This window comes from Lampris incognitus, chromosome 10 (genome assembly GCF_029633865.1).
Source record: "Lampris incognitus isolate fLamInc1 chromosome 10, fLamInc1.hap2, whole genome shotgun sequence".
Taxonomy (NCBI): domain Eukaryota; kingdom Metazoa; phylum Chordata; class Actinopteri; order Lampriformes; family Lampridae; genus Lampris; species Lampris incognitus.
This window is the reverse complement of record NC_079220.1, coordinates 53207993-53233669: the sequence shown is the minus strand read 5'-3', so window position 1 is coordinate 53233669 and position 25677 is coordinate 53207993. Positions and strand designations below refer to the sequence as shown.

Sequence of the window (25677 nt, the reverse complement as noted above, 5' to 3'; positions counted from 1 at the left end):
GATTCCGCTGGTTCTACAGGGAGGCGTCACCGCTCCGAGTCAAGCAAACATGGCTCACGCCGACCCGCCCCTCCTCGGCTCCTATTGGCCGCCGAAGGCAAGCCCACGATAAACACATCCACGCTTCGGGGGCCGAACGAAGACTGAATCGATCGCGCGAATGCACAATTTTGGAAATCGCCGAGTAACACGAGCACCGCGCTCGCAACCCCTTCAGCGCACCGCGTTGCGGACACTAAAAGAAAACGGGTAAAAAAAAATAAATTAAAAAAAATTCTCAGTAAACTCCAAGCGACGTTAGAAAAAAACGGAAAAGTAGGTCGCGCTCCAAAGATGACGCGACATCCTCCCGTTCGCCATCTTCCGGTGTGCCGCGCGCCGCCGTATCCTTGAGGACGAGGCTCCGAGACGTATGGGGGGGGGGGACTTGACTGCGGGAGCTACCCATTGGCTGTCGTCCCCCGTCAGTCATCTCCCGCTCGGTGGATTTGCCCGTTCCCTCCGTAAGCGCGTTAGTTTCTCAATGAGCCGTAGTGTTTGGTTTGGTTTGACAAGTTTCCGCTGGATCGCGATGGAGTTATAGGGGAAAGCCGCTAATTGACGGATCGATAATTAAAAAAAAGAAAGAAAAAAAAAAGTTGGGAGTTTTACCTTGTCGGCGTTTGGGGCAAATGTAGGGGTTTTAGAGGGAGACGCTTGACGCTCTGCTCTCTGTTTACTTAGCCCGCTGTCAATTGGACGCCACGACCGGAGTAGAAAATGAACAGCTTGTCTTTTGACGACCCGTCGTTGGATAACCTGGACCCAACCCTGTCGCTAAACGACCCGAGTGACATCGACACGGCCCTCCTAAACGACATTGATGGTAAGATATATTTTCTTATATAGATATTGTAGTGAATTCGGGGGACAACGCAACCACAGGACCTGCCGCGGCCGGGACGCGAACCCGTGTCGCCCGCACCGCAGGAGGCATCGCTAACCGCTCGACTAAAGGCTCAGACCCGCCGGCCGGCGGCCAGCGCGTCTTCTTATCCATGCACGTTACACTATTCTCCCCGCACCGTTAATCGACAAGCCGGCGTCCCACTTGTTCGGCATCCCGATGTGCTGTTCGGACTTTCCGCTGGCCAGAACACCTCACGGCCCGGGTTGTGCCGTCGGCGTGGGGTTGGGATTTCAGAAGGTGTCCGCGGGGCGCGTTGCGCGTTACGATTGGCTCACGTAATTAAGATCGTAAAAAGGCAAACGCTAATGGCGAGGCTAACGGAGCTCGGTGGTCGCGCGTGTGTGCGCGCGCGCACGCACGCGCGTTTGCGCCCCGCCCCCCCTCCCTCCAGCAGCACCAAGACCGAGAGGTTACTGTCGTGCGTTCCTCCCTTCCTGGGTTCATTGCGCCCGAGTTGACCGATATCGACGCAGTCTCAAGTATACATGCAACGAGGCGGTTATATTGCATGTTTATGTTTGCGTATGCGTACGTATATACACGGAACACACATCCGCCATATGCGTAGTGATGTTTCTTTACGTGCATTTGCGTTGACCTGACGTTTCCCCCCCTTAAGTCGGGTGTCTCTCCAGGAGAACGTGGCGTGTGGAGGGAACATAACAAATAAAAGTGTCCGCTGTCTGCAACTGGCTGTGGGTGAAGCGTGCTAATGGCGGGGTTAGCCGCCGCAGAGGAGACGCGTGTTTATTCTGCCGCTTGCCATAGCCTCCTCCGTTGCCCGACAGTAACCCCGCCCCCCCCTTTCGACGGCGTTGGTCGATAGTAACCTCCTCGTCGGAGCCCGTAGCACAAGCGTTCCCTCTCTTCTCTCTTAGGGGGCCGGTCCGCATAGCAAGTCTCCGAGACGCGCTGTGATTGGTCGGGGACGATCACCTCATGCAAAAACATGGCTTCGCAAATCCAGGCTGTCGCCTATGGTCGCTTCAGCGCAGGCTCGACCTAGTCCCCCTTTCGCTGTTTTATGCCTCCGTTTTTTTTTTTTACTCCTCACTCACTATTCTTCTGGGGGACGATATCGATCATTATTATGACACGACCTCTTGGAAGATCACGTGATCACAATGTATGTTTTTTTTTGGTAATACTGCACGTGCCTGTTTATAGCGCTATGCTCGCCAACAGGTGTGCAGTGGACACTCTTCTGAATAAATAATTGTTGTCTATGGTCATATGTCAACCTTGCATGAAGCAGCACATTGGTGACTTGTGCTTCTTTCAGTTTCAAAGCATGCTATCTGGTACCAGTTAGTCTCCACCTTAATTGTTGCTCCACAGCTGAATGAATATTGCTGGCTTCCTTAAATGGTTGATGTCTGACTACGTGGCAAGTATCTGGCCGATAATCTATGGATTTTGGAGGTGTTTGAGGGACCCGAGGGCGAGATGATGCAAACCGCCGTGTCAGGCCGAGCTAGAGATGGGTTCCCCGATAGGGGCTGTTAATCAAACCCAAGCGAATTCAAGGCACCAGCCTCGGTTGATTTGATCCATCCATTCATCCATCCATTATCCGAGCCGCTTAGCCTGCTCTCAGGGTCGCTCGCGGGGGATGCTGGAGCCTATCCCAACAGTCATCGGGCGGCAGGCAGGGAGACACCCTGGACAGGCCTCCAGGCCGTCACACAGGGCCGACATAGTATACACATACACACATATTCATATCTAGGGACAATTTAGTACGGCCGAGTCACCTGACCTACATGTCTTTGGACTGTTGGAGGAAACCGCAGCCCCTGGGGGAAACCCATGCAGACACGGGAGAACATGCGAACTCCGAACAGAGGATGAATCGGGATGACCCCCCCAAGGTTGGCCAACCCCGGGGCTCGAACCCAGGACCTGTGAGGCGACCATGCTAACCACTGTGCCACCGTGCCGCCCTTGATTTGATCCATATCTTGTAAATATGCAACACTCAGACTCCTAAAATGTCTAGATTCCTGCTCATTCGAACTACTTGAAAATCCTACTCCACTGATCAATACCCGGTGGTTTCTATTCCTGTAAGGGGCGTTTGACACGCTACAATACCTCTACATCTGTAAAAACAACACAGTCACTGTTCAGCCAGAGGAACGATGGATCATAGGTTCACCAACACTTAAGATTTCTGACATGGATCTTTTATTCGTTTAATACTGCTTCCCCAAGTTACACCAACACGCAATGGGCCGGCACCTCTCGCTTTCTTTATCTCTCTCTCTCTACACTAACAATCATACTGTATCTCACACTGCTTGAAAGGCCATAACTGTCGAATGTTCAATGTCTGTCCATGGCATGTCTTACAACATTACTTTTTACAGTATGTGAAACCCAGTTTTCTTTATATTGTTTGCCAACATGTTCTGTGTAGGTTGTCTTTTTTTGCACTATTATCATCAAGACAAATTGCTGTAGTTGTTTAACTATGGGGTGGTTCTGTTTTTTCTCTGTCTCCAGACATGCTGCAGCTCATCAACAACCAGGACATGGAGTTTGGAGGGCTGTTTGACCCCCCTCCATACTCGCGTCCTCCCCCCACACAGGATCTCCCTGTCCTGACCCAGTCCATCTCCAGTGCTCCCCCTCCAGCCACTACTTCTACCCTTCCAGCTCCATCTTCCTCCCCTTCCTCCATCCTGAGCAGCAGCCCCCACCTGGATGCTCTGCTGGGCCCCCCCATCACCCGTAGCTCCTCTACCCCTGACAAGACCTTTCAACCTCCCACCTTCCAGCAATCCCCCCTGGCCCAGGTAGCCAACTCCAACCCTAGGCAGCAGCCAGCCTCCCCACAGCAGGCTCAGGGCATCAGGCAGAAGGTGGACCAGCCTCAGCCGATTCTCAGTCCACCAGCTCAGGCAGCCTCCCCGAATGGCTCACCAGGCCAGAGCCCATCATTTAGCTTAACACCCCAGGCCCTCTTCACCTCTCCTGTACCCCAGCAGCAGAAGCCTCAGCCTCAGCCCCAGGCTCAGCCACAACTCCAGGCTCAGGCACCGGCTCACACCCAGCAGGCCCGGGTCAGCTTCAGCAACCAGAACAGCTTCATGGGTGAGCCTTTTTCTCTTTACACTGAACAGAGACTGGGAATTAGATAGATTTGACATATTCTAACACATATTGGAGCTGATAGTTGCTACTGTGTGTGTGTGTGTGTGTGTGTGTGTGTGTGTGTGTGTGTGTGTGTGTGCGTGTGCGTGTGCATGTGTATATATTTGCCTTTCACCCACACATGCACACTGGAACCAGAGCAGTTTAAGCTTCCTGGGATGAATGACATGAAGAGCTACAAGAATAGCACTTCATTATACTCACTCACGCTGTTCTACAGTTCAGTCGCTAGAATGCAGAACGGGCTGGCTAGCTGGTTAACCGGCTGGCTAATATGTTGGTCTCTGTCTCGGTTCTGTTTTGGTAAATGGTAAATATCTCATGGATCAGCCAATAGCTTTTCTGCTTTCATTGTAGTCAAGACTGATGACTGTCCCACTGTTACTGCAGATAATTTTGTTGAGGCCTTTTTTTGCATAAAGGTCCCACACATACTGCGATTTTGGCCATCTTTGTCAGTTCTCTCCAGATGTGACCTGTTTCTGGCTGTCAGGATCTATGTAGTTCATGGTATACTATCGGGCTCGTGCTTCAAACACTTGCAGAGGTGAACACTTGCACACTTGTTTGAACACTTGCAGAGGTGTTTTCATATTGGAGTTTTTAGGTATATAATTGTTTTACAACCCTCCATTGTTGTTTTTTAAACACATAAAACAGTAGCAAAAGCTGCAGAACAGTCATGTGAGTGTTTACGACGTTGTCATTGGCAATGGTGGAATTGCATTGCAGTTTTATTAGCAAGACTGTTTGGCACGTAGTTGGAAGTTGGTTGGAACATTTTCTTTCTACTTAAGGGCATCAAAAGCATTTTAACTGCGCACGGACTGCCAGCTGACGCGCTTTTCCATTACTTGTCAATTTGGCGTTTTAAAGCAAATTGTTGTTCTCGTAGCCAGCTAGGAGTGATGTGTCGACTCGATTCTTTGGATTTTAAACCTGTAACCTTGCAGCGGGAGAGCCTCGGTGTTTAGAAAGCTCCGTGTGCAAGCACTGGCCTAAAGGACATTGGAAGTGAGCGTGCGGCGGTGCAGAGGGAGAGAGGGTTTCGTGTCACTAGTGTACGCTGAATCACCTTCCCCAGTCAGTTAACATGTGGAAAGGAATGGTCTTGATCACTTTTGTGTCAGGTGAAGCAGCCTCCCCCCCACTTGGTTACGGGAACTCTGGCGTTGACTGCGTGTCAGATATGGACCTCTCGGGGGTGTAAATCACAAGTTTCCTCACGATACGATGTTATAGCGAGTCCTTGGACAACGATACGATATTTGCTGATATCACAGAGTCCGCCACGGTACGATTTCGGTTCAATTCCGGGGCCTGCGATCGATATGAGACGATTTCGTGTGTTTATTTAACACAGTCGGTCACGTTTGTATCAGTTCGCAAAAAGCAACTAAAATATGGTTTGAGGTTTTATTACTGAGCTCTTCCAGACATTTAAATGTAAAACAATCTATTCTTTTTAATAAAGAGAATAAAAATAGACCTCCTGTTCACTCTCAAGTGCCACATTTCTCATGTTTATGTCCAAAATGTGTTTTGTTTTGGGGGTTTTTTTTTTGGGGGGTTTTTTTCCTCCCCAATTGTATCTGGCCAATTATCCCGCTCTTCCGAGCCGTCCCGGTCGCTGCTCCACCCCCGTCTGCTGATCCGAGGAGGGCTGCAGACTACCACATGCCTCCTCCAATACATGTGGAGTCGCCAGCTGCTTCTTTTCACCTGACAGTGAGGAGTTTCACCGGGGGGACGTAGCACATTGGAGGATCACGCTATTCCCCCCAGTTCCCCCTTCACCCTGAACAGGCGCCCTGGCCGACCAGAGGAGGTGGTAGTGCAGCGACCAGGCCCCACCCGCAGAAACAGCCACGATGACCTTTTCAGTTACGAACGTAAACCCTGCACATCTCTGCTCCCTCACCGTGGCTCTACAAGGTGCCGTCTGTGTGCTCGGTGGTCTGGAGATGTTGAGCTTGAAAACGCTCACATCCTCGGTGTATCTTGGAAGATGATGACATGGATCGATGTTTTCGCTTTGCGTTGAAGTTATTGGATCATTGATCATTGAGTCGATACATCGATCCAGGTCGATGGACCGTTAACACCCCTAGAACCTCCATGAGCTCCTCTTCTGGCAGCTCATCGCCTTGTCTCCTTAGCGGCAACAGTGTGCTGCTCACCCTCAGCTGCTCCCCAAGACCTGATCTGATCGTCTTTAACCCAGGAATGGGAAAGTCCATGAGCCGAAAGAAGCGGGCTTTGTCTGGGGGGAAACTAATGGACACACAGGCGCGCACACGTGGACACTCGTGTATACACCCGCGTGTCAACACAGCTCTGCCCTTTGCCCGTGTCATGAGCTAAAGGGAGTATATATATATATGTGTTTGTAGGTCAATACTCAGATCGCACAGAAACCGCACCCTTTTTCCTGCAAAGGGTCACAGATCCCTGCCGGGCCACTGCAGAGAGGTTTACGAATGTACTTTTAACCCCGGTGGTTCCCGACACCGTAACAAGGTGTGATAAGAAACCAGCGGTGACACACTGAACGCCTCTATGAGGATATAATTGCTTTTGAGTTCATGAATCGCCTATTAGCCTACAAACCAGTAGCTGATAGCGAGCGCCGTGTCATACCAGCACATGCTGTTGACGTTGTGTTGTATTTACAGTCACATTTAGTCATGTAGCAGACGCTTGTGTCCAAAGCGACTTACACGAGAGGCTAGAAACAACCAAAGCACACATCGACCATAGGAGCAGCCTCGAACCTAAGGGCCTGAGCACCATCCATCCATCCATCCATCCGTTATCCAAGCTGACCCTGATTCTTTTTTTTTTTTTTGATTTTTTTTCCCCTTTTTTTCTCCCCAATTTTACCTGGCCAATTACCCCACTCCTCCGAGCCGTCCCAGTCACTGCTCCACCCCCTCTGTCGATCCGGGGAGGGCTGCAGACTACCACATGCCTCTTCCAATACATGTGGAGTTGCCGGCTGCTTCTTTTCACCTGACAGTGAGTGGTTTCGCCAGGGGGACGTAGCGCGTGGGAGGATCATGCTGTTCCCCCCAGTTCCCCCTCCCCCTGAACAGGCGCCCCCGGTCGACCAGAGGAGGCGCAGCGACCAGCACACACACCCACATCCGGCTTCCCTCCCGCAGACACGGCCAATTGTGTCTGTAGGGACGGCCGACCAAGCCGGAGGTAACACGGGGATTCGAACACCAACCAACACGGAGATTCGAACCGCGATGGTTGTCGAGAAAATTGAAAGACAGACGGACAGAGACTCCTTCCATTCTAGTTAGATTATTCTTATCATTCCGAGGAATTTTGAAGACTAACGAGCGCGCACTAAGCGTCCCTCTCAGGTCGTCTGTGAGTGAGTGACCGCAATGTGCAATGTCAGCTTCGCAATTTGCATCACACATACTGCAGCGAGCATTTCCTGTGTCGATGGTTTGGAAAAGTGTGACCGTTTCCGGCTCGCCGTTGCCCCGACCGTGTTAGATTTGAACAAGCTGTAGGTTTAGGGGAGGGGTAACGTCGTGTCCCTCCCTCCCTCCCTCTCTCTCTCTCTCTCTCTCTCTCTCTCTCTCTCTCTCTCTCTCTCTCTCTCTCTCTCTGACATATACTCTCTCGCTCCGATGTGCACTTGTAACAAGCGGTAAACTGGGAGGGATTTCTCGAAAGGCCCACAAGGATTCTCGTTAATATTTATTTTAATTCACAACACAACCCATTCTCAAGGTACCGTAATTTGGCGCCGATCGATCTAACGCGAATAGGTACTCGCTAGGACTGACGTCATTCGGTCGTTAACCTTAAAAGTGAACTGTCAGTACAAAATGCTCCTTAAGGCTGATGATTCGGCACTGACTTTTTATGTTATTATTTTTTTTTAGCTGTCAGTCAAGGAGGTGCTAGCCAACCGGTGTCAACCTTGTCTTCTTCGTCACCGACGGTTCAAACGATGACCATCCAGACTCAGGTCCAGGGACTGACGACCACCTCCGCTCTCCTGGCCACCTCAGCAAGCCCACCAGTACAGACCATCGCTTCCCACGTGCAGCAAGTACCCGTAAGTGTCTACATATCTGTGTGGGTATATCAGTCCATGGGTTCACAGCACTTACGCGGGAAGTGTATTCAAAATAAATACTGTTTGTGTTTGCGAAATTCACCGATTATTTGGTGAATTAAAAAGTGTTTCGAGTATCGTTGTACCTTCCTGTGTCTCTCAGGTGCTGCTGCAGCCCCAGTTCATCAAAGCCGAGTCTCTGCTGCTGACCACTCTGAAACATGACCCCTGTATGGTGACCACGGTGGCCTCCCCCACATCTCTGACCACCACCCCAGTGCAAAGCACCTCGCTGCAGGTGGGTTAAGAAAAAAAAGGAGCGAGCAAAATGTTTGACATTTGAGCAAATGCTGCTTCGTCAGGGGCAAAGTGCATATTATGGTCGAGCCCATCAGAATAGCCTACTTAGTGGGGGAGCGTGAGAGATGCCGAGACTCCTGCAATGTAGGCAACATACACGGGATCCGGCATGTTAAACCCTTACAATGAGAATCCAGTAGAAAGACCACTTTCTGTCATAGGCCAGCTAACTCTTTGGGTAGACTTTGCGAGAACTGGGAAGTATTGTTATGCTACAGCACTGCCACCCTTCACCCCCCCCCCCACACACACACACACCCATCACTGTCCTCTTGATCTAGACCACTTTTTCCAAGTGTGAAAAAGGCGGAGACGAAAGCTAAGTGATTATTTACTCTTTAAGTACGACAGCACGTGAATCTGTTGATAGCCACGTTTCTATCTAGATCAGTGTTTCTCAACCGGGGGTCCGCGGACCCCTAGTGGTCCGTGGTGTAATTGCAAGGGGTCAGTGAAAATAAAACATCTTTAAAAAAAAGATCCTATGACATTTATAGAAATAGGATTATTTTACTCAAATGTGACTGAGACCTTTATCTACCTAAACTATAAAGGGTAACAGGACTTTTTCTCTAATTACATCTGTTTCACAAGTGTAATTTATTGTATTTTAATAAGAGATCTCGCTCCCGTTTGCATTGTTAAAAGTTACTGCATAAAAATCCTGTTGTTCCATATATCTGAAAGTTAGTGAATACATATTCTGTGTTGTTACATATATCTGAAAGTTACTGCATACATATTCTGTTTTGTTACATATATCTGAAAGTTACTGCATAAGAATTCTGTTTTGTTAACTATAACTAAGTTACAACTGAAAGCTCTTATTTTTGCCCCAAAGAGTGAATAAATGCTATAATGCAATTTAAAATGCAGTTTCTACTGTTTCTATCAAATTGCAACCCCCCCTCCCCCAAGATCAGGTGGAGGGGTCCTCAGGGTAGATCAAAAATACGCAGCGGGTCCAGGACCCCAAAAAGGTTGAGAACCACTGATCTAGATGTTTTAATCGTATGCTTTCAGGTGCTGGTTTTAAGCAGTTAAACAATATTTGGTTGTGTAAGACTGTGTCATTTAGAACTTTCAAGTGAAAACGGAGACGCTTGCTGTGGACACATTTGGGGGAAAACAGTTTTCCATTGCATAAACTCTGTTGATATTTCAATTCTTCCAAGGGTGCGCAAAACATTTCTGTTAAAAGAAAAAAAAATTGTTTTGCACATACCCTTGTTAGGGCGTCTGGGTGGCATGCCAGTCTATTCCGTTACCTACCAACACGGGGATCGCCAGTTCAAATCCCCTTTTTACCTCCGGCTTGGTTGGGCGTCCCTACGGACATAATTGGCCGTGTGCGGGTGGGAAGCCGGATGTGGGTATGTGTCCTGGTCGCTGCAACTAGCGCTGCCTCTGGTCGGTCGGGGCACCTGTTCGGGGGGGAGGGGGGAACAGCGTGATCCTCCCACGCGCTACGCCTCCCTCGTGAAACTCCTCACTGTCAGGTAAAAAGAAGTGGCTGGTGACTCCACGTGTATGGGAGGAGGCCTGTGGTAGTCTGCAGCCCTCCCCGGATCAGCAGAGGGGGTGGAGCAGTGACCGAGACGGCTGGGAAGAGTGGGGTAATTGGCCGGTTACAATTGGGGAGAAAAAGGGTGGGGGCCCCGGTGGGGGCCCCCCCGGGTGCCCCCCCCCCCCAAAAAAAAGATGATGTTATACTAAGTGGGTACTTTTTCTCTCAATATTTCAACTATTTCCTGCAGCTTCCCTTAGTCATGTCTCCACAGTTGGCAGAATAATACCTTTATGGAGATGCACGCCGTTTAACCGCTTGTGATAAGGAGCTCATCTAGTAAACGGGACTATCAGGATTTGTGTGTTCTTGTGTTAATCGTTTCTTTCATCTCTTTCTACACCCCCACCCCCGTTCCCATCCCCTGTTGCTTACCTCTCCAGGCTCTGATGGGGGGAGGCACCATCCTGACCACAGTTCCCGTCATGGTTGACGCTGAGAAGCTTCCGATCAACCGCATCGCCATCAGTGGCAAGCCAGTGGGCCAGCCCCACAAGGGGGAAAAACGCACTGCCCACAATGCCATCGAGAAGCGTTACCGCTCCTCTATAAATGACAAAATCATTGAGCTGAAAGACCTGGTGGCCGGCACAGAAGCTAAGGTAGGGGACACCTGCCATAGAGGCTTTATATATGTATTACCAGTTCTTTAATAAGAAGTATTGACAAGTATTATTGGGATATCTGCAGGAGAAAAAAAATGCATTCTGCTTTTTAAGAAATGTATGGCTTTGTGGTATTGTAGTGCTATGTCCTATCTCAAACATTTCGGAAGGAAGCATTCTCAGACTCTTCCTGTGGAGGGGAAGGTTGTCTCAAATGGCCGTTGACGTTTTAGTCTTACGATCAACAGTATGGGGGGGGGGGAGATAGTTCCAGGCTGTATTATTGATGAGTGTGTTCTTTTTCTACTCCTCCATAGCTCAACAAGTCAGCTGTGCTGAGGAAGGCCATCGATTACATCCGCTACTTGCAACAGGCCAACCAGAAACTCAAACAAGAAAACCTGGCTCTCAAAATGGTCGCCCAGAAAAACAGTGAGTCCTGTTCACTCACTTGCCGTCTAACCTTTCTTTCATTTTATTTTCTTCGTAAGTGCTTTTCCGCTAGCTTTAGTTGCTTCCTGTCATTTCTGTGGACAATAGATAAGTCAGTTGCACTATTGTGAAGGCCTCTATTTTTTACTTTCAGTAAGGTTTCATTTACAGCCCCCGAAAGAGTGAAGTTACAGGCTGGACTCGCCTTTGACTTTACACCACTGATCGGTCGTCTTTCATTCCTCTCTTCTTGCTCCTCTCTCCTCTCCCACCTCTCCCAGAGTCTCTGAAGGACCTTGTTGCGATGGAGGTTGATGGACAGGCAGAGGTGAAGAGTGAGCTGCCCACCCCCCCAGCTTCCGACGTGGGCTCTCCGACCTCTTTCCACTGTGGCAGTGACTCAGAGCCTGACAGCCCCATGGGCGAGGACACCAAGGTATGCACAAACTACCGAACTGGTCAACCTTCACCAGAATTGAAATGATTTGAATGGATGCACAGTGATAATTGATATCTCCCGTTAAATTAAGTCCCGTTATTATCTAATCTTCTCATGCACCGGCCCAGACTAGATTAAAGGCACAAAAAAATGTTGCCTTGCACACGATCTGCCCCTGCATAGCCATTGCAAAAACAATGCAAAATGCTCATGTTTTCAGACTTAACAGCAATAGCTCCGTTGAGTCATAGGCTCAAGAGATAAAGCCAAAGGAAGTTATTTTCACTCAGCTCGTGGTTTCGGTTTTAGGCAACGATAAAATTCAGTTTACAGCTTCTGCAACTCCATTTCAGTAGTACGTAGGTTAAATTTGAAAATTGAGGAACAAACTACAAGAAAAGGTTTACTTTTCTGGAGAGGCCATGATTATGCATATATTCAAAAGTGTTGAGGAGTTGCAGACATTTTAGTTTGGGTATGTCATTTTTGACCTTGAGGTCAAAATCCAAGGGGGTATCATTGCTTTTGTTGGCCAAAAGGAATATTAATTAGTATGCGGGGAAGAAACGAAGCATAGTTATAGTTGAGGATTTTGTCATGTTCATGTTACCGCAATGCAGAAACCACATTACAGTTTTGGTACTGAAGAAGCCAGGTTTTCTCTGTTAGGTGACCACATCTTCCTCCTGTCTTTTCCACACATCAGCCGACTGTAGGAGCACTGGACAGATCCCCAGTGGGAGGTGCAGGGGGCATGTTGGATCGCTCCCGCATGGCGTTGTGTGCCTTCACCTTCCTCTTCCTCTCCCTAAATCCTTTGGCCGCTCTGCTCTGTGGGTCCGCAGGCAGCAGCTTTGCTGCAGGCAGCACCACGACCACCCATGGCACAGGCAGGACCATGCTGGGCTTTGAAATTGCAGGTATGAAGCTCAATATGGTGCGAAGTTAAGGAGGTTGTTATTAGCAGTAATTGAATTACCTTAAAAGAGGCTATTTTAAAAAGACAGTATTCTATCAAGTGGCCAAGAAAATTTTATGTGACGGCTCCTAACAAATAGAAAATAAATAGTTTGATCAGAATGTGTGTTTGAAATCGCTGTGTATTCTCCATAGCGGATTCATGGGGCTGGATGGATTGGATGTTGCCCACCTTACTGGTCTGGTTACTGAATGGTATTCTGGTGTCGGGGGTTCTAATCCGACTGTTGGTGTATGGAGAGCCTGTAACCAGACCTCACTCTGGCTCCTCTGTCCTGTTCTGGAGGCACCGCAAGCAGGCCGATCTGGATCTGGCCAGGGTGAGGCTCGCTGTGCTGATAACCAGCATCAGTTAGTGATGTGCATCTTCACAGATATGCACAAATGTTAGGAACTTGAAAACCCAAATCAGTTTAAGCCATACAGAGTATGTAAATGTTTTATTCTAGTTACAAATGTCTGTCTTAGCCTTTACTAATCAACTGTTGTAAGTCACTTGTGTTTCAATCTTACCTACCCAAAACCCTTCCTTCCTCAGGGTCACAAGCTGATGATCTTCTCACCTTTCTCATCATCTGTCTTTTCCTCTTTCCACAGGGAGATTTTGCCCAGGCCAGTCAGAACCTATGGACCTGTCTGAAGGCTCTTGGTCGACCCTTACCCACTTCCCAGCTGGACCTGGCCTGTGCTGTCCTGTGGGCCCTGCTGCGACTCTGCCTCCAGCGCCTCTGGGTGGGCCGCTGGCTGGCTGCCAGGGCCGGGGGCCTGCGAGCTGACCGCCCCCTGCAGGAGGATGCGTGCAAGAGCAGCCGTGACGCTGCCCTGGTCTACCACCGCCTGCACCAGTTGCACATGACCGGTAGGCAGGAAAACATCTACTGTCTGTCTCTAAACCATCCTAGTAGATGAGCACCATAGAGCAAAATTACAACAGGATCAAATCTCATTATCAAATCTGAAATTAGATTGCAAATCCAGCCTCAATTTGGGCTTTTCAGAGCAAGATGATTCAGTCCCACCCTTCAAGGTAGCCAAGTCATCTAGTCTTATAGGTCTAGGAACACTGCAAAATTAGGTATGGGTCTCTTTTATCTTTCGTGCTCTATGATGTTCCTTATGAACTTTATTTTCTGGGCTTTATAAACACCTGTCTTTGTGAGCTAGGTATTTGAATAGAATCGAGTGTATTTTTCTTTGCCTGTCCATGTAGGCAAGCTGAACGGCAGCCACTTGTCAGCAGTGCACATGTCTCTGAGTGCAGTCAACCTGGCAGAGTGCGCTGGCCCCTGTCTGCCTGTCGCCACTCTGGCTGAGATCTATGTCTCTGCTGCTCTGCGGGTCAAAGCCAGCCTGCCCAGGATCCTGCATTTCACATCTGTAAGGCCACTCTTGTGTGCACTTGTGTGTAGTGTCTGTTGGGCGAATGTGCTCAACATCGTTAATTTGAGTCTTAATACAACATACATGCAAGCATTGGCGTACAGCCTTTCATTTTTAACCAAAGCTCGCTTTGACTTTTAAGTAGAATTGATATTTTTGGATGTGATATGAATTAATAGGTCTTACCGAACCTAAGCGTCTTTAATTAACACAAGAACGACCAAGACGGTCATTATGACCGTTTTGGATTTTCAAAGTTTAATAACTTTGTTGGGGGGGGGGGGGGGATACAGATCTGCCGCTCCCCCAGTTCTCCTAAAATTGCATATATTTGTATTAAAATTAGTTTTAGATCAACTGCACAAAAAAAAAGTTATGATAAGATCTACCTGAAGTTATGATAAGGTCTATCTGAAATGACCATGAGCGGTCCGCTCGTAATTTGCATGTGATCGTGTGCGTCATGTCACTACGACGTGTGTTGGTCGCATCGTTTCCTTCATTGCTCTGTCCTAGAAACACACTAGTGCTCTCCAGTACAGAGTAATAGTCTAAATTTGAATTTTGATTATTGCCAACATGTCTGGTTAGAGACGCCGTTACAGACGCACCATGACTACCACCGAGGCGTTGCAGTATTTACAGGCGTTGGACAGCGGGCATTTTAAATTGTTTGAAAAATAGTATTAAAGTTGTTTAAAATGTTAATTTTGGTGTCAGTCGTTTCCTAACAGACATACTAACATATGCAATGCATTAATATCTCAATTGGGTATTTATCTTGACCGAATATAGTAGTGAAATCCCGGTCGTTATAGTGTTAATTGTTAGCTGTAATGTTTTTTTTACACTTTTAGCATGGCTGTCACAGTGTGTACCATTACTAAATGTGTATATCTGACCCCCCCCCCCACCCCCTCTTAGCGTGTGTTCCTGAGTAGTGCTCGCCAGGCATGCCTTTCGTCGAGCGGCAGCGTTCCTCCGGCCATGCAATGGCTCTGTCACCCCATGGGCCATCGCTTCTTCGTAGACGGGGACTGGGCCGTTCGCAGCACCCCTAAAGAGAGCATCTACAGTCAGGCCGGCAATACAGGTTGGCGTTGACACCATCTGCACGCACACACACACACACACACACGCACACAAACACAATGGCAGGTGTTTGTCTTTCCTCAACTTAGTCCACTCTGTCTGTTTTTCTACAGTAGACCCTCTGGCGCAGGTAACCCAGGCTTTCAGAGAACACCTGCTCGAGAAGGCTCTGTACTGTGTGGCCCAGCCTCGGGGAGAGAAGACACCCAGCCAGGGAGAGGGGTGAGTGTTGGGAGTTAGTTTATCTTTTCACTGAACATTCCACATAACTGTAGTTATCCCTTATCTTCCTTATGCCACAAAATTGTGCTTACCATAATAATTTGACGATTAAGGTAATGTAAGGCTATATTGAACTGCAAGTGGTGTTGACATTCCCTTCTTTCTGAGGCAGTGAGGGTGTGTGAAAACACTGAAATCAAGAGTGATAGGGGTGATATGAATGAAAAGTAATGCTAAAAAAGTACTGTTGATGATTGTAGTTTGCAAATCATCCATCTGCCGTCTTTTGTGCTGTGGCGATAGGACAAGGTGACTAACCGATGCGTGTCTCTCCTCAGGGAGTATGCTGACGCCCTGGAGTACCTCCAGCTGTTGACTAGCGCATCGGACGCAGCCGGCGCCACCACCCAGTCTTTTGCCATTGGCTCCAATATGGCCACTGTCACTGGTAAGATAAAGCTGCACCTCTTGGTTCTGCCATCAATACATATGGGCTCTTCAAAGTTGAAAGAAAGCCTGATAATTAAAGCTGCAGTAGGAAATATTTCATTATAATTTTGGTTGAAATAACTCATTTTGACCATTACATGTCACTGACAACATTTAATTGACTGGTGCCTATGGGCACCCGGTGGTGTGGCAGTCTGTTGCATTGCACACCAACACGCGGATTGCCTGGTCGTCTCCCCATGTTACCTCTGGCTTGGTCGGGCATCCCAACAGACACAATTGGCCGTGTCTGCGGGTGGGAAGCCGGATGTGGGTATATGTCCTGGTCGCTGCATTGGTTCCGCCTCTGGTCGGTTGGGGCACCTGTTCGGGGGGGAGGGAGAACTGGGGGGAATAGCGTGATCCTCCCATGCACTGGCCCTATTGACGTTATATCTCGCCGCAGTTGTAGAAACAATGTTAGCCAACTTGAGAGGTGACTTGTACATCAGAACCTGAATAGATGGAAACCTCTACAATCCTGCAAGACTCAAGGCATCTACCAAAACAAGAGAACCCTGTGTTCGAGAGCTTCTCTATGCAGATGACTCCACTGTGGTTGTCAATGATCCTGGAGAAATGCAAGAAATAGTAGACCGCTTCTCTTCAGTGGCTACCCTCTTTGGACTGAAGATCAACGTCTCCAAAACAGAGTTTCTGTACCAGCCACCCCCTCAGAAAAGCCCTGAAGGTCCGCACAGTGTTTTGGTTAATGGAGCAACTCTGAAGACCACTGAGTGCTTTACCTATCTGAGCAGTGCTGTGACAGATACAAACTCCTCTGACTTAGAAGTGGACAGACGAATCCAAGCGACCACAAAAGCCTTTGGTGCCCTCCACAAACAACTTTGGTCCCACCATGACATCAGGCTGACAACAAAGATCAAGGTCTACAACAACACTGTTCTCCTGTCTCTACTATACTCCACTGAATGGATGACCCTGTATCGCAAGCACATCAAGAAGCTCACCAGCGTACACCTTCGTCATCTGCGAAAGCTGCTGCGAATCAGATGGGAAGGCAAGGTGCTTGATGTGGAAGTATTGAGACATGCTGGTACTGTCAGTGTTGAAGCCCTAATAACAGCCTCCCAGCTAAGATGGGCCGACCACGCGAGAAGAATGCCAGACAACCGCCTACCAAAAGAGGTTTTCTACGGGGAGCTGTGCCAGGGAAAAAGGAAGCAGGGAGGCCAGAAGCTACGCTTCAAAGATGTGCTCAAGTGCCACATGAAGATCTGCGTCAGAGACGACTCCAGGTGGGAGACAGTGGCCCTGGACAGACAGAGATGGCACTCCACAGTAAAGCAATCGAGAACAGCTGTTGAACAAAAGAGACAAGAAGCCTATGATAAGGCCCACCATGCAAGATATAACAGACCAACTCAAACAACATTTGTCTGTGACAAATGTGGACGATATTGTCGCCCGAATTAGTGCTTGCCAAGCTTAAGCTGCATCACAGTCATCATCGTTTTGATGGACTGCCGAAGAAGAAGACGTCCCCCTGGCAAAACTCCTCACTATCAGGTGAAAAGAAGCAGCTGGCGACTCCACATGTATCGGAGGAGGCATGTGGTAGTCTGCAGCCCTCCCCGGATCGGCAGAAGGGGTGAAGCAGCAACTGGGAGGGCTCGGAAGAGTGGGGAGTGGGGTAATTGGCCAGGTACAATTGGGGAGAAAAAAAAGGGGGGGTGCCTGTGAGCACTCTGCCCTTTGTATTTAGTTTTTTATAAAACTGGACCCGGTCCTAATCAGACAACCAATCAGGGTTAGCTAGCATGTAACTGGCCACTCACAGTGACTGTACAAACAAGGGTCATCTGGATTCTACGTGTCATGGTTTGGCGTGGTGGCGCGCATGCAGAAGTTGTGTCAAGCTATGGCAGCTTGTGCTAAATTTCCAATACCTCCTTTGCCTCAACTGATAGAAAAAGGTTTCCATACACTTAGATCTATGCAGTATTTCACTTTATTTGAGCTTTTGGTCTATCAGAACTTCATCAGAGCATGCTTGCTAATTCATTAATATATGATAGGTTCCAGCATCCCCGTGACCCTGAGAGCAGGATAAGCGGTTCGTCGGAAAATGGATGGACGGTTGATAAATAATGGACAGGCTACTGTCTGTCCATTGTTGAGTCATGTGTGCTCTGATGAAGGTCTGATACTGAAAGCTCAAACAAAGTGAAATACTGTAAAGATATAAGTGTGCAGAAATCTTTTGGACTCATTGGTGCTTCCAGGACCTTAGCAAAGATGGTAGGCGGGTGGAGCGGTGATCATCCTGCAATATCTCTTTTGCCTAAAATGGCATATAGTGCAAAACAAGCCAAAAGAAGGAAGACCTTGGAAGAGAAGAAAGATACAAAGAAAGCGTCAAATAAAAAGAGAGATCGGACGAGGGTCAACCTCGGAGAGGCATTTTAGAGAAGGCGAGAGCTGTGGGGAGTGTAAGGGGCTGAAGAGCAATGCGGAGTGATACAAGGCAGCAGAGAGACAGGCGGAAGGATATATATATATATGTATGTTAAAGCAACACCAACCTCATTCATTCAACCGCTTGAAACTTAAGTATGATTTTAAATGTTTATCTAGTGAATCAGTGCAGTGCTGATCAGGAAGTTTTTTTTTTTTTTAAATTCCAGCCCTAAGCCCTTCGTAAGTAATAAACTTAATCACTTTTGCTTGCGAGCCATGGACATTTCAAGTGAAGCTCTGAGCTGCAAGGTTCATCACTCCCATTTGGGTTTATTTTTCTTGCATCATTTCCTTTGTCTGCACTGCCTGCTTGCCAGCTTTCTCTGTAATTGCAGGAAGAAAAGAAAAAGGAAAAAAAAAAAGGAACGAGTCCGAGTCTGTTCTTAGACTATTGAGATTGAGTAGCTTGATTTCCACTGGGTTGAATTCCACCCTCCCACCACTTTTCTCTTGTCCTCACTGATCACTGATCTGAGCGAAGAGGGGCTATGTGAAAGGGAGGTGCCCGCTAGATTGCTTCATTTATCTTCTGTGCTGTCAAATCGGTGATCACCTTGAGAGGAGGAAGGGGAGACTGCGCTCGGATTTTAATGGGAGACTTTTCTTGGCAGAGCTTGCTTGGAGTTTGCCGTGCGTGTGTGCGTGCCAGTGTTAAATGTAGAAGTGTTCCCTCATGAGGGAGTCATCAAAATGGCTGCTCTCCCTCGCAGCGTGTTTTGACCATGCCGGGATTAGAGCTGAGGTCAGGATACAGAGAGCCGGTGTGTGGTGTATGGATATATATGAATGTTGGCAGTTTGGGATTTGAACTTGGTTGTGATGTTTATCTGTAAATATGTGTTTCTTTTTGTCTGTGTGACCATCCTGTGCCTCCTGTCCTTTCAGGCTGTGACCCCCACTCCAAGTGGTGGTCCTCAGTGGCCGTGGTGATCATCAACTGGCTCCAAGGGGACGACGCTGCAGCCGAGAGACTCTATCCAGCTGTGGAACACCTGCCACGTAGTCTTCAGAACGCAGAGTGAGTTGTGTACACTTACACATGCACACACTCATTCACTCACTCACCAAAGTCCTCACCCCCGTCCCTCTCTTTGTGTGTTTGTGTGTGTGTGTGTGTCTCTTCCCCCCCCCCCCCACCAGGAGTCGCCTGCCCAAGGCGTCTCTGAACACGTTCCGGGCGGTGCGCGCTCTGCTGTCCAAGCCAGAGAACTGCCAGCTGAGTCTGAGCCACAGCGACAAGGCCAGCACCCTGCTCAGAGACAGCCTCAACCTGGGACCACACTGCCACAGCTCCAGCTTAGACAAGGTACACGCACACAAACACATGGTCACACACGCGAGGGCCGGCAGATGCATGCACGTAAAAGTCTTGTCATGGTGATATTTATTATCCCTGCGAGAAAACGTTTTGTCAAAATATGAACAGATGTGCAGGTGCCCACAAAAACACTCACAAAGCCTGGAACGGATTCACATGTATGTGCACATAAACTTGTAAGCACTAGCAGTTTGCTCAACCCTTCTCACATGCCCAAGCATGATCGCATAAAAGTTATGTCTGCACCTTACTAGAACCTAACCCACCAATCGCACTCAAAAATGCAGAGCTCACAGTTTGCAGTTCGTTTTGCCATGTGTTGTACCCTCTGGCTTTCAGCAGATGGTGATGCTGGTGGATATGTGGTTGGCAGTTTGCATGCATCCATGGCCGGGGCTGTGGTGCATTGTAGTTGCATTGCATGTGTGTCTCAGTGGAGTGCAATGTACCTGCAGTGCAACACAGAGCTGAGCCGCCAACAGCTGAGCTCTGACACGGAAGCAAGCGCACACCAACTCCAAAACATCCCTTCATTTCAGCCTGGAACAAATGCACACACGTGCACTCTCGTTTTCTCAGTGTGTCATTGGCTTTTGAAAACGCATAGACTCACACAGTTCCTTTCCAAACTGCTGCACCTAAAATGCCAAAACACTCCATATATCCTGCCCTCTTCCACATTTTTCTTTCAGGGTCCTCTCCCTGCAGTTCCCCTCCAGAGTCTCACAGTCTATAGCTTGTGAATGATATCACAGTTGTGTTTATAAGTATGCTTTGTTTCGCTTTCATGGCTGTAAATTATTTGGTTGTCTCCTTTAATCCATTTCTCCCTGATCGCTCTAGGTTGTCCAGTTGCTCCTGTGCGACCTGCTGTTGGTGATCAGGACCAACGTGTGGCGTCTGCAGCAGCAGGGTACCGGTCCTGGAGGGTCAGGGGCAGCTGGGAGTAGCAGCCCTTCAGGGGTCCACCAGGCCTCCCCGCCAGAGCTTCAGGGCTTCCAGCAAGACCTCAGCTCCCTTCGCAAGCTGGCCCACAGTTTCAGGCCCGCGATGAGACGGGTATGTAGAAGATGGATGCGTGTTTTGAATAGGGTTTAATATTTGAAATTGCAGTTGTGCCCTTGGTTTTTCTTGTTAGGCAAGCAAATAGCTTCTAAGGTAGTCAGGGAAGAACACTCATACATGCATGCTGACACGCCCAGGAAAGTCCTACATGGTATTAATACACATACAAGCATGCATATCCCCTAGCCCTTGTTACCTGACCTGATGTTGTAACTGGGCTTTATAAGACAGAAGTGTACCCTCTGACATAAGTCTATCAAGGTGAATAAGCACAGATATCGAGACAGACTCTCATATTCACGCTTATAGCAAAATCGGCACGTAGAATTCCTAAGCAGTGTGGCCATGCACATACAGAGAAGTGCAGATAAACCCTGTACAAATTTTAGGCACTCTCGGCTAGAATTCTCTGTGGAAATTAGCCAAAGGGCATCAGAACAAATGTGCATGTGCACACATGCACGTAGAGGCAAATACAGAAGTGTGTGCACAGACACAAACACACACCCCTGAGGCATGTGTTTAGCCACAGTGTTCACAAGGCTTCAAAGTGTCTCTGAGGTAGAACTGAACATTCTGCATGAGTCATCATCAGTCCCTCTCATCCCGCCTCTCTCCCACTCGCTTTCTCCCTCTCCTGTTCTCTCTCGCTCTCGCTTCCCTTTGTCTCTCTCCAGTTGTTCCTTCATGAAGCTACGGCCAGGCTGATGGCAGGGGCCAGTCCCACCCGCACACATCAGCTCCTGGATCGCTCGCTGCGACGTAGAGCCACCCCGGGAGCCAAGACAGGTGTGTGTGGGGGTGTATTTTTGTGGAATGTTCTTTTTGCCAACACTGGATCTACCTGCAGGCTGCAGTTATTTTGTAATCTTTTTTTTTAGTATTATTTGTGGATATGACTTTGTGTTTGCTCGTTTCTTATGGAGCATGTATTGTAGATTTTGTGTCAACTTTTGTCCACACAGCCACCTGTTTTTATATTTGTTTTGGTATCAATTTCATATCATTGTACTTTGTTGAGATGTCTTAGATTGTAGAAATATGTAGTGTTATATGATATTGTTTTTTTTTTTCTTAACACGAAATGTAAATTTGTATGCCCGACATCAGAGTTGAACGTCCCCTTCGTCTTTTGCATATTGTTTTTGCCTCGTCCAGCTGGTGCTCGTTAATAAGACTTGTCACATTTGTGTGCCTTCTAGAGGAGTGCGAGACACGGCCAGGCCAGCGGGAACAGGCAGAGGCAGTAATGCTGGCGTGCCGCTACCTGCCCCCCTCCTTCCTGTCGGCCCCGGGCCAGAGGGTGGGCATGCTGGCCGACGCCGCCCGCACCTTGGAGAAACTGGGAGACAAGAGAACTCTCCACGACTGCCAGCAGATGATCATCAAGCTGGGCAGTGGCACCACAGTCACCTCCAGCTAGACAGAAAAGTGGCCCAGAGACATGCACTTAAAAGGGCGTAGAAAGGCTGATTCATTCTTTTGCTAACATACACAGATACAGGTACACCTTCTCACTGAGACACCAGTGAAGACAAAAACACCTCACATGGAGACTCTTGCATACAGTCATACACAATAGCCTGCAGCTAATGGACAGACTGACTGAATGTATAGTGAATCATAACAGACAGACAGAATCTCCTCCCCACGACCTGTCGTCTGTCCCCAAACCTGTTGTCCTCTACTTTTTTTTTTCTTTTTTCCTTGGGTCAGAAAACATCTCAAGAGTTTACGCTATGAGCTCCTCCCACCAACTCCCAATTTTAGTGTTGCCAGTTACATGCTATTCAATGCTACACCCAGAATATAGAATGCATTTTTCCTACCGGAGCTGAAATCCTCAGCGGATATGCATTGCAGCAACTGAGTCTGACCACAGGGGGGTGTCGTCACATCCCTTTGGTGGACAGTGTGAATGGCGGCGTTTGAGTACGTGTGTTAAGGACGGATGAGATGTTTGTCCTGCATTTATTCAGAATGGACTCACCTCAGTGTTTTGGGTTAGGATGCACCTTGTCCGGGTAAATCAAACGGCATTGACTGGTGTGTTGGCGTGTCTGGCTCCCCTGATGGGTTGCAGAACGAGCTGTCTCGTTTAAGCGGGCCGAGCTGACCAAACTAATTTATCAGATCACGGGCTTGCTCCGCAGGTCCTTCCGGATAGATTAGTTGCATCTAAAGTTGATATATTGTTTGGACAACTTTCTCCCTGTGATAGTTTTGAGATGCCATGACCTACTGAGCGGGGGGCCCCCTTGTCTCTCACATGCACTAGCCTTATGAGGCTTCTTTCAATGATTTAATGAATAATATGGCTTTATATGCTTTTTATTGTCACAATTTTTTTCTGTGTACATATTTTACAGTGTATTTATAATCTGTATGAAGTTTGATCAATCAGTATTTTACATCATTGGCAGGATATTTTTCTTAACGCATCCTTCACCATTTTTGTAGCATTGGAATAGGCCCAAAAAAAAGACGTGTACTGTGCCGTCAATGGTGATGAGTGTCCAAATGGTTATGTGTCAAAGTGTCGGGGTGATGTGGGTGTCATGTCGTCTGACTCGGTTGATTGTTTGCACTATTGCACAAGTCGTGTGCAGCTATGATATCAAGGCAAGTCGGCACTGTCCGACTTTACCATCAGCAGCTTAATGTTTTAAACAAAGTGAACCTTTGTCGTATTTTTGTTTTTTGCAACAAAGTTATTAAAGTCCCCCGATCGATTTCAAAATAATTGACACTCTTTCCAAAGTGGGCCTTCAGTGATTCGTTGTGTTTACCTTGTAGCGCCAAAAAAAGACACACTTATTCTACCATTCATGTGTTTTATGCATCCTAGAGAGCCAGCTCTTAGGTTTTTAAGAAAGCTGTAAAATACGTTTTGAATCCTACGCATGTTTTTTTCTTTGTGTGACAGGACAGGTATGTTCCTTGCTTGTTATTATCGAGAAAGACCGGAAGACGTTGGTTGGAGAGTGCGTGGTGAGACGCAGCCACGTGTCACATGTGTCGTCAGTGTACTCTTTAACTAACCCCTGTCGTTTTCTGTCTCTTCTGCTCTTTGTTCTTTGGATTATTCTTCGATGATGTAAATATAAGAATATTTTGTAACGAATACCCTCGTCTGCTGTGCTGCTTTCACTGGAGCTTGAATCAAGGTATTCTAAATGCTTTGGGTTTCGGGAAGATGGAGTGTTGCTGGAGGTCCGGTTAATGTAAGATGGTCTGGAAATTGGTTAGTACTTGGCAAAACATTGAAAAACTACAAACTTCTACCAGACCAAGAAAGTTTTGCATCCGGGTAGCATGGCGGTCTATTCCGCTGCTTACCAACAAGGGGGGGGGGGTCGCTGGTTTGAACCCCTGTGTTACCTCCGGCTTGGTCGAGCGTCCCTGCTGACACAATTCACCGTGTCTGCAGGTGGGAAGCCGGATGTGGGTGTGTCCTGGTTGCTGCACTAGCGCCTCCTCTGGATGGTCAGGGCGCCTGTTTGGGGGGAGGGGGAACTAGGGGGAATAGCGTGATCCTCCCATGCGCTACATCCCCCTGGCGAAACTCCTCACTGTCTGGTGAAAAGAAGCGGCTGGCGACTCCACATGTATCGGAGGAGGAGGAGGCATGGGGTAGGCTGCAGCCCTCCCCGGGTCGGCAGAGGGGGTGGAACAGCGCCTGGGACAGCTCGGAAGAGTGGGGTGATTGGCCAAGTACAATTTGGGGGGGGGGAAAAAGGGGGGGGGGGTCCAGAAAAAAAATTGCATTGTCCCTTTTCTGTGCAGGTGAAACCATGCCCGGCTCTCATCCATCACAATCAAAACTCACTCATCACTCTCGAAAAACACATGATCAGAGGGGGACCACTTCTACAGTGCTACATACCCTGATGAATTTTTAACAAGCTGTGGACAAACTTCAGATTCACACAATTCTCAATATAACCATTTTGTAAATAAATATCTTAGAATGATGCAACTCAGTATGGGCTTATATCCAATGCCGTGGAAGATGGAGAGTTATCACACTGGCCGTCTTACTCGGTGATTCTAAAAATGAGATTGGTTGATGTCAGAAAGGCTTCAGCATTTCAATGAAAGCAAATGAGGCGACCCCAGAGAAGGTGTGCGCGTGTGCGTCTTCTCCTGGATCGCCACCTTGCGGTGGAGAAGCTTGCGCGTACTAATGACCCCAAGAGCTATGCCGTGCAGGGGGGTCCGGGGCTTGGCTCCAGGTAGGGTCACCCAAGGCGGGACAGGTGGCAGATGTCTCCAGGTCACAGCGGCAGCGAAGGTGGATGAAGGCTGCAACAGAGGGTGGGGTCCCCAATCGTCTTGGTCCTCCGTGCCATTGGACTCTGGCCACCCCCCTGCCAAGGAGCGTGTGGTGGCTGCAGGCGCATCAGCCTCTCCACGTGAAAAGCTGCCACGCGCAGGCGTCCTCCCATTATGCGGCTCCAGCATCGGCCTCTACGCCCACCCGAGCAGGGGCGGGTCTACCGGGGTGGCATGAAAATGCCTTGCCACCCCGGTTATGAGCAATCTAAAACAAACAAAACAACAACATATATGTAAAGTTGTGGCCGGCTAGAAAGAGCGAAAGGCCCCAAAGTGTGGCCGTGTTAACGCGTAGAGTTTGGGGGATTCCCTTCCACAGGCTTCCGCGCTGACGTGTCAGTAAAAAAAACAAAATACAAAAACTACCCTGTTTTCCGGCGCGTTCGTGACGTCACGAACGCCATGACGTCAAAGATAACGCGACAGAAGGGGGGGGAGAAAGGCGAACTCGTCTGCTGGCAGTCGGAGCCAACTGCCTGTTTTTAGCGGGTTTACCCGCGTTTAAAAACCCCGCGTTATACACGCGAGCTGCGGCGTGGAAGGGGTCCGGGTGAACGCGCCAAGACACGACGCTACTCCTTGATTCTGCTACGGGGCAAGACCGCCCTCCCTCAGCGGGGGGGTCGCTCCACTCGGCTTTGCGGACCGCGACGCGGGGAAGGAGGACGGCAGTCGGACTCGGCAGACCACACGGTAATACCGCTGCACATGATCTAGTAAGA

General features: G+C 48.6%; 1 protein-coding gene across 2 annotated transcripts; it reads left to right on the top strand.

Annotated features, from left to right (window-relative positions):
* Positions 1 to 126: 126 nt before the first annotated feature.
* srebf1 (sterol regulatory element binding transcription factor 1) lies at positions 127 to 23741 on the top strand. Of its 2 annotated transcripts, XM_056288803.1 has the most exons (20): positions 127 to 249; positions 724 to 865; positions 3455 to 4045; positions 8014 to 8189; positions 8353 to 8487; positions 10500 to 10718; positions 11039 to 11153; positions 11435 to 11589; positions 12299 to 12512; positions 12706 to 12890; positions 13168 to 13429; positions 13781 to 13947; positions 14875 to 15043; positions 15156 to 15264; positions 15603 to 15712; positions 19120 to 19252; positions 19375 to 19540; positions 20396 to 20611; positions 21295 to 21406; positions 21820 to 23741. In XM_056288803.1, the coding sequence occupies exons 2-20, from the start codon at positions 760 to 762 to the stop codon at positions 22038 to 22040; spliced, it is 3561 nt and encodes a 1186-aa protein (XP_056144778.1). In that variant the 5' UTR covers positions 127 to 249; positions 724 to 759; the 3' UTR covers positions 22041 to 23741. The 2 variants fall into 2 exon arrangements, with proteins under 2 accessions (XP_056144778.1, XP_056144777.1); XM_056288802.1 differs by lacking the exon at positions 127 to 249 and having other exon boundaries at positions 442 to 865.
* Positions 23742 to 25677: the final 1936 nt, after the last annotated feature.

What these genes read in the sequence shown, in the direction of transcription:
- srebf1 (XM_056288803.1), top strand. Translation starts at nt 760, where the DNA reads ATGAACAGCTTGTCTTTTGACGACCCGTCGTTGGATAACCTGGACCCA. An exon ending in ACAGCTCCAGCTTAGACAAG is followed by an intron (nt 19,541 to 20,395) that starts GTACACGCACAC and finishes TGATCGCTCTAG; the next exon opens with GTTGTCCAGTTGCTCCTGTG. An exon ending in TCAGGCCCGCGATGAGACGG is followed by an intron (nt 20,612 to 21,294) that starts GTATGTAGAAGA and finishes GTCTCTCTCCAG; the next exon opens with TTGTTCCTTCATGAAGCTAC.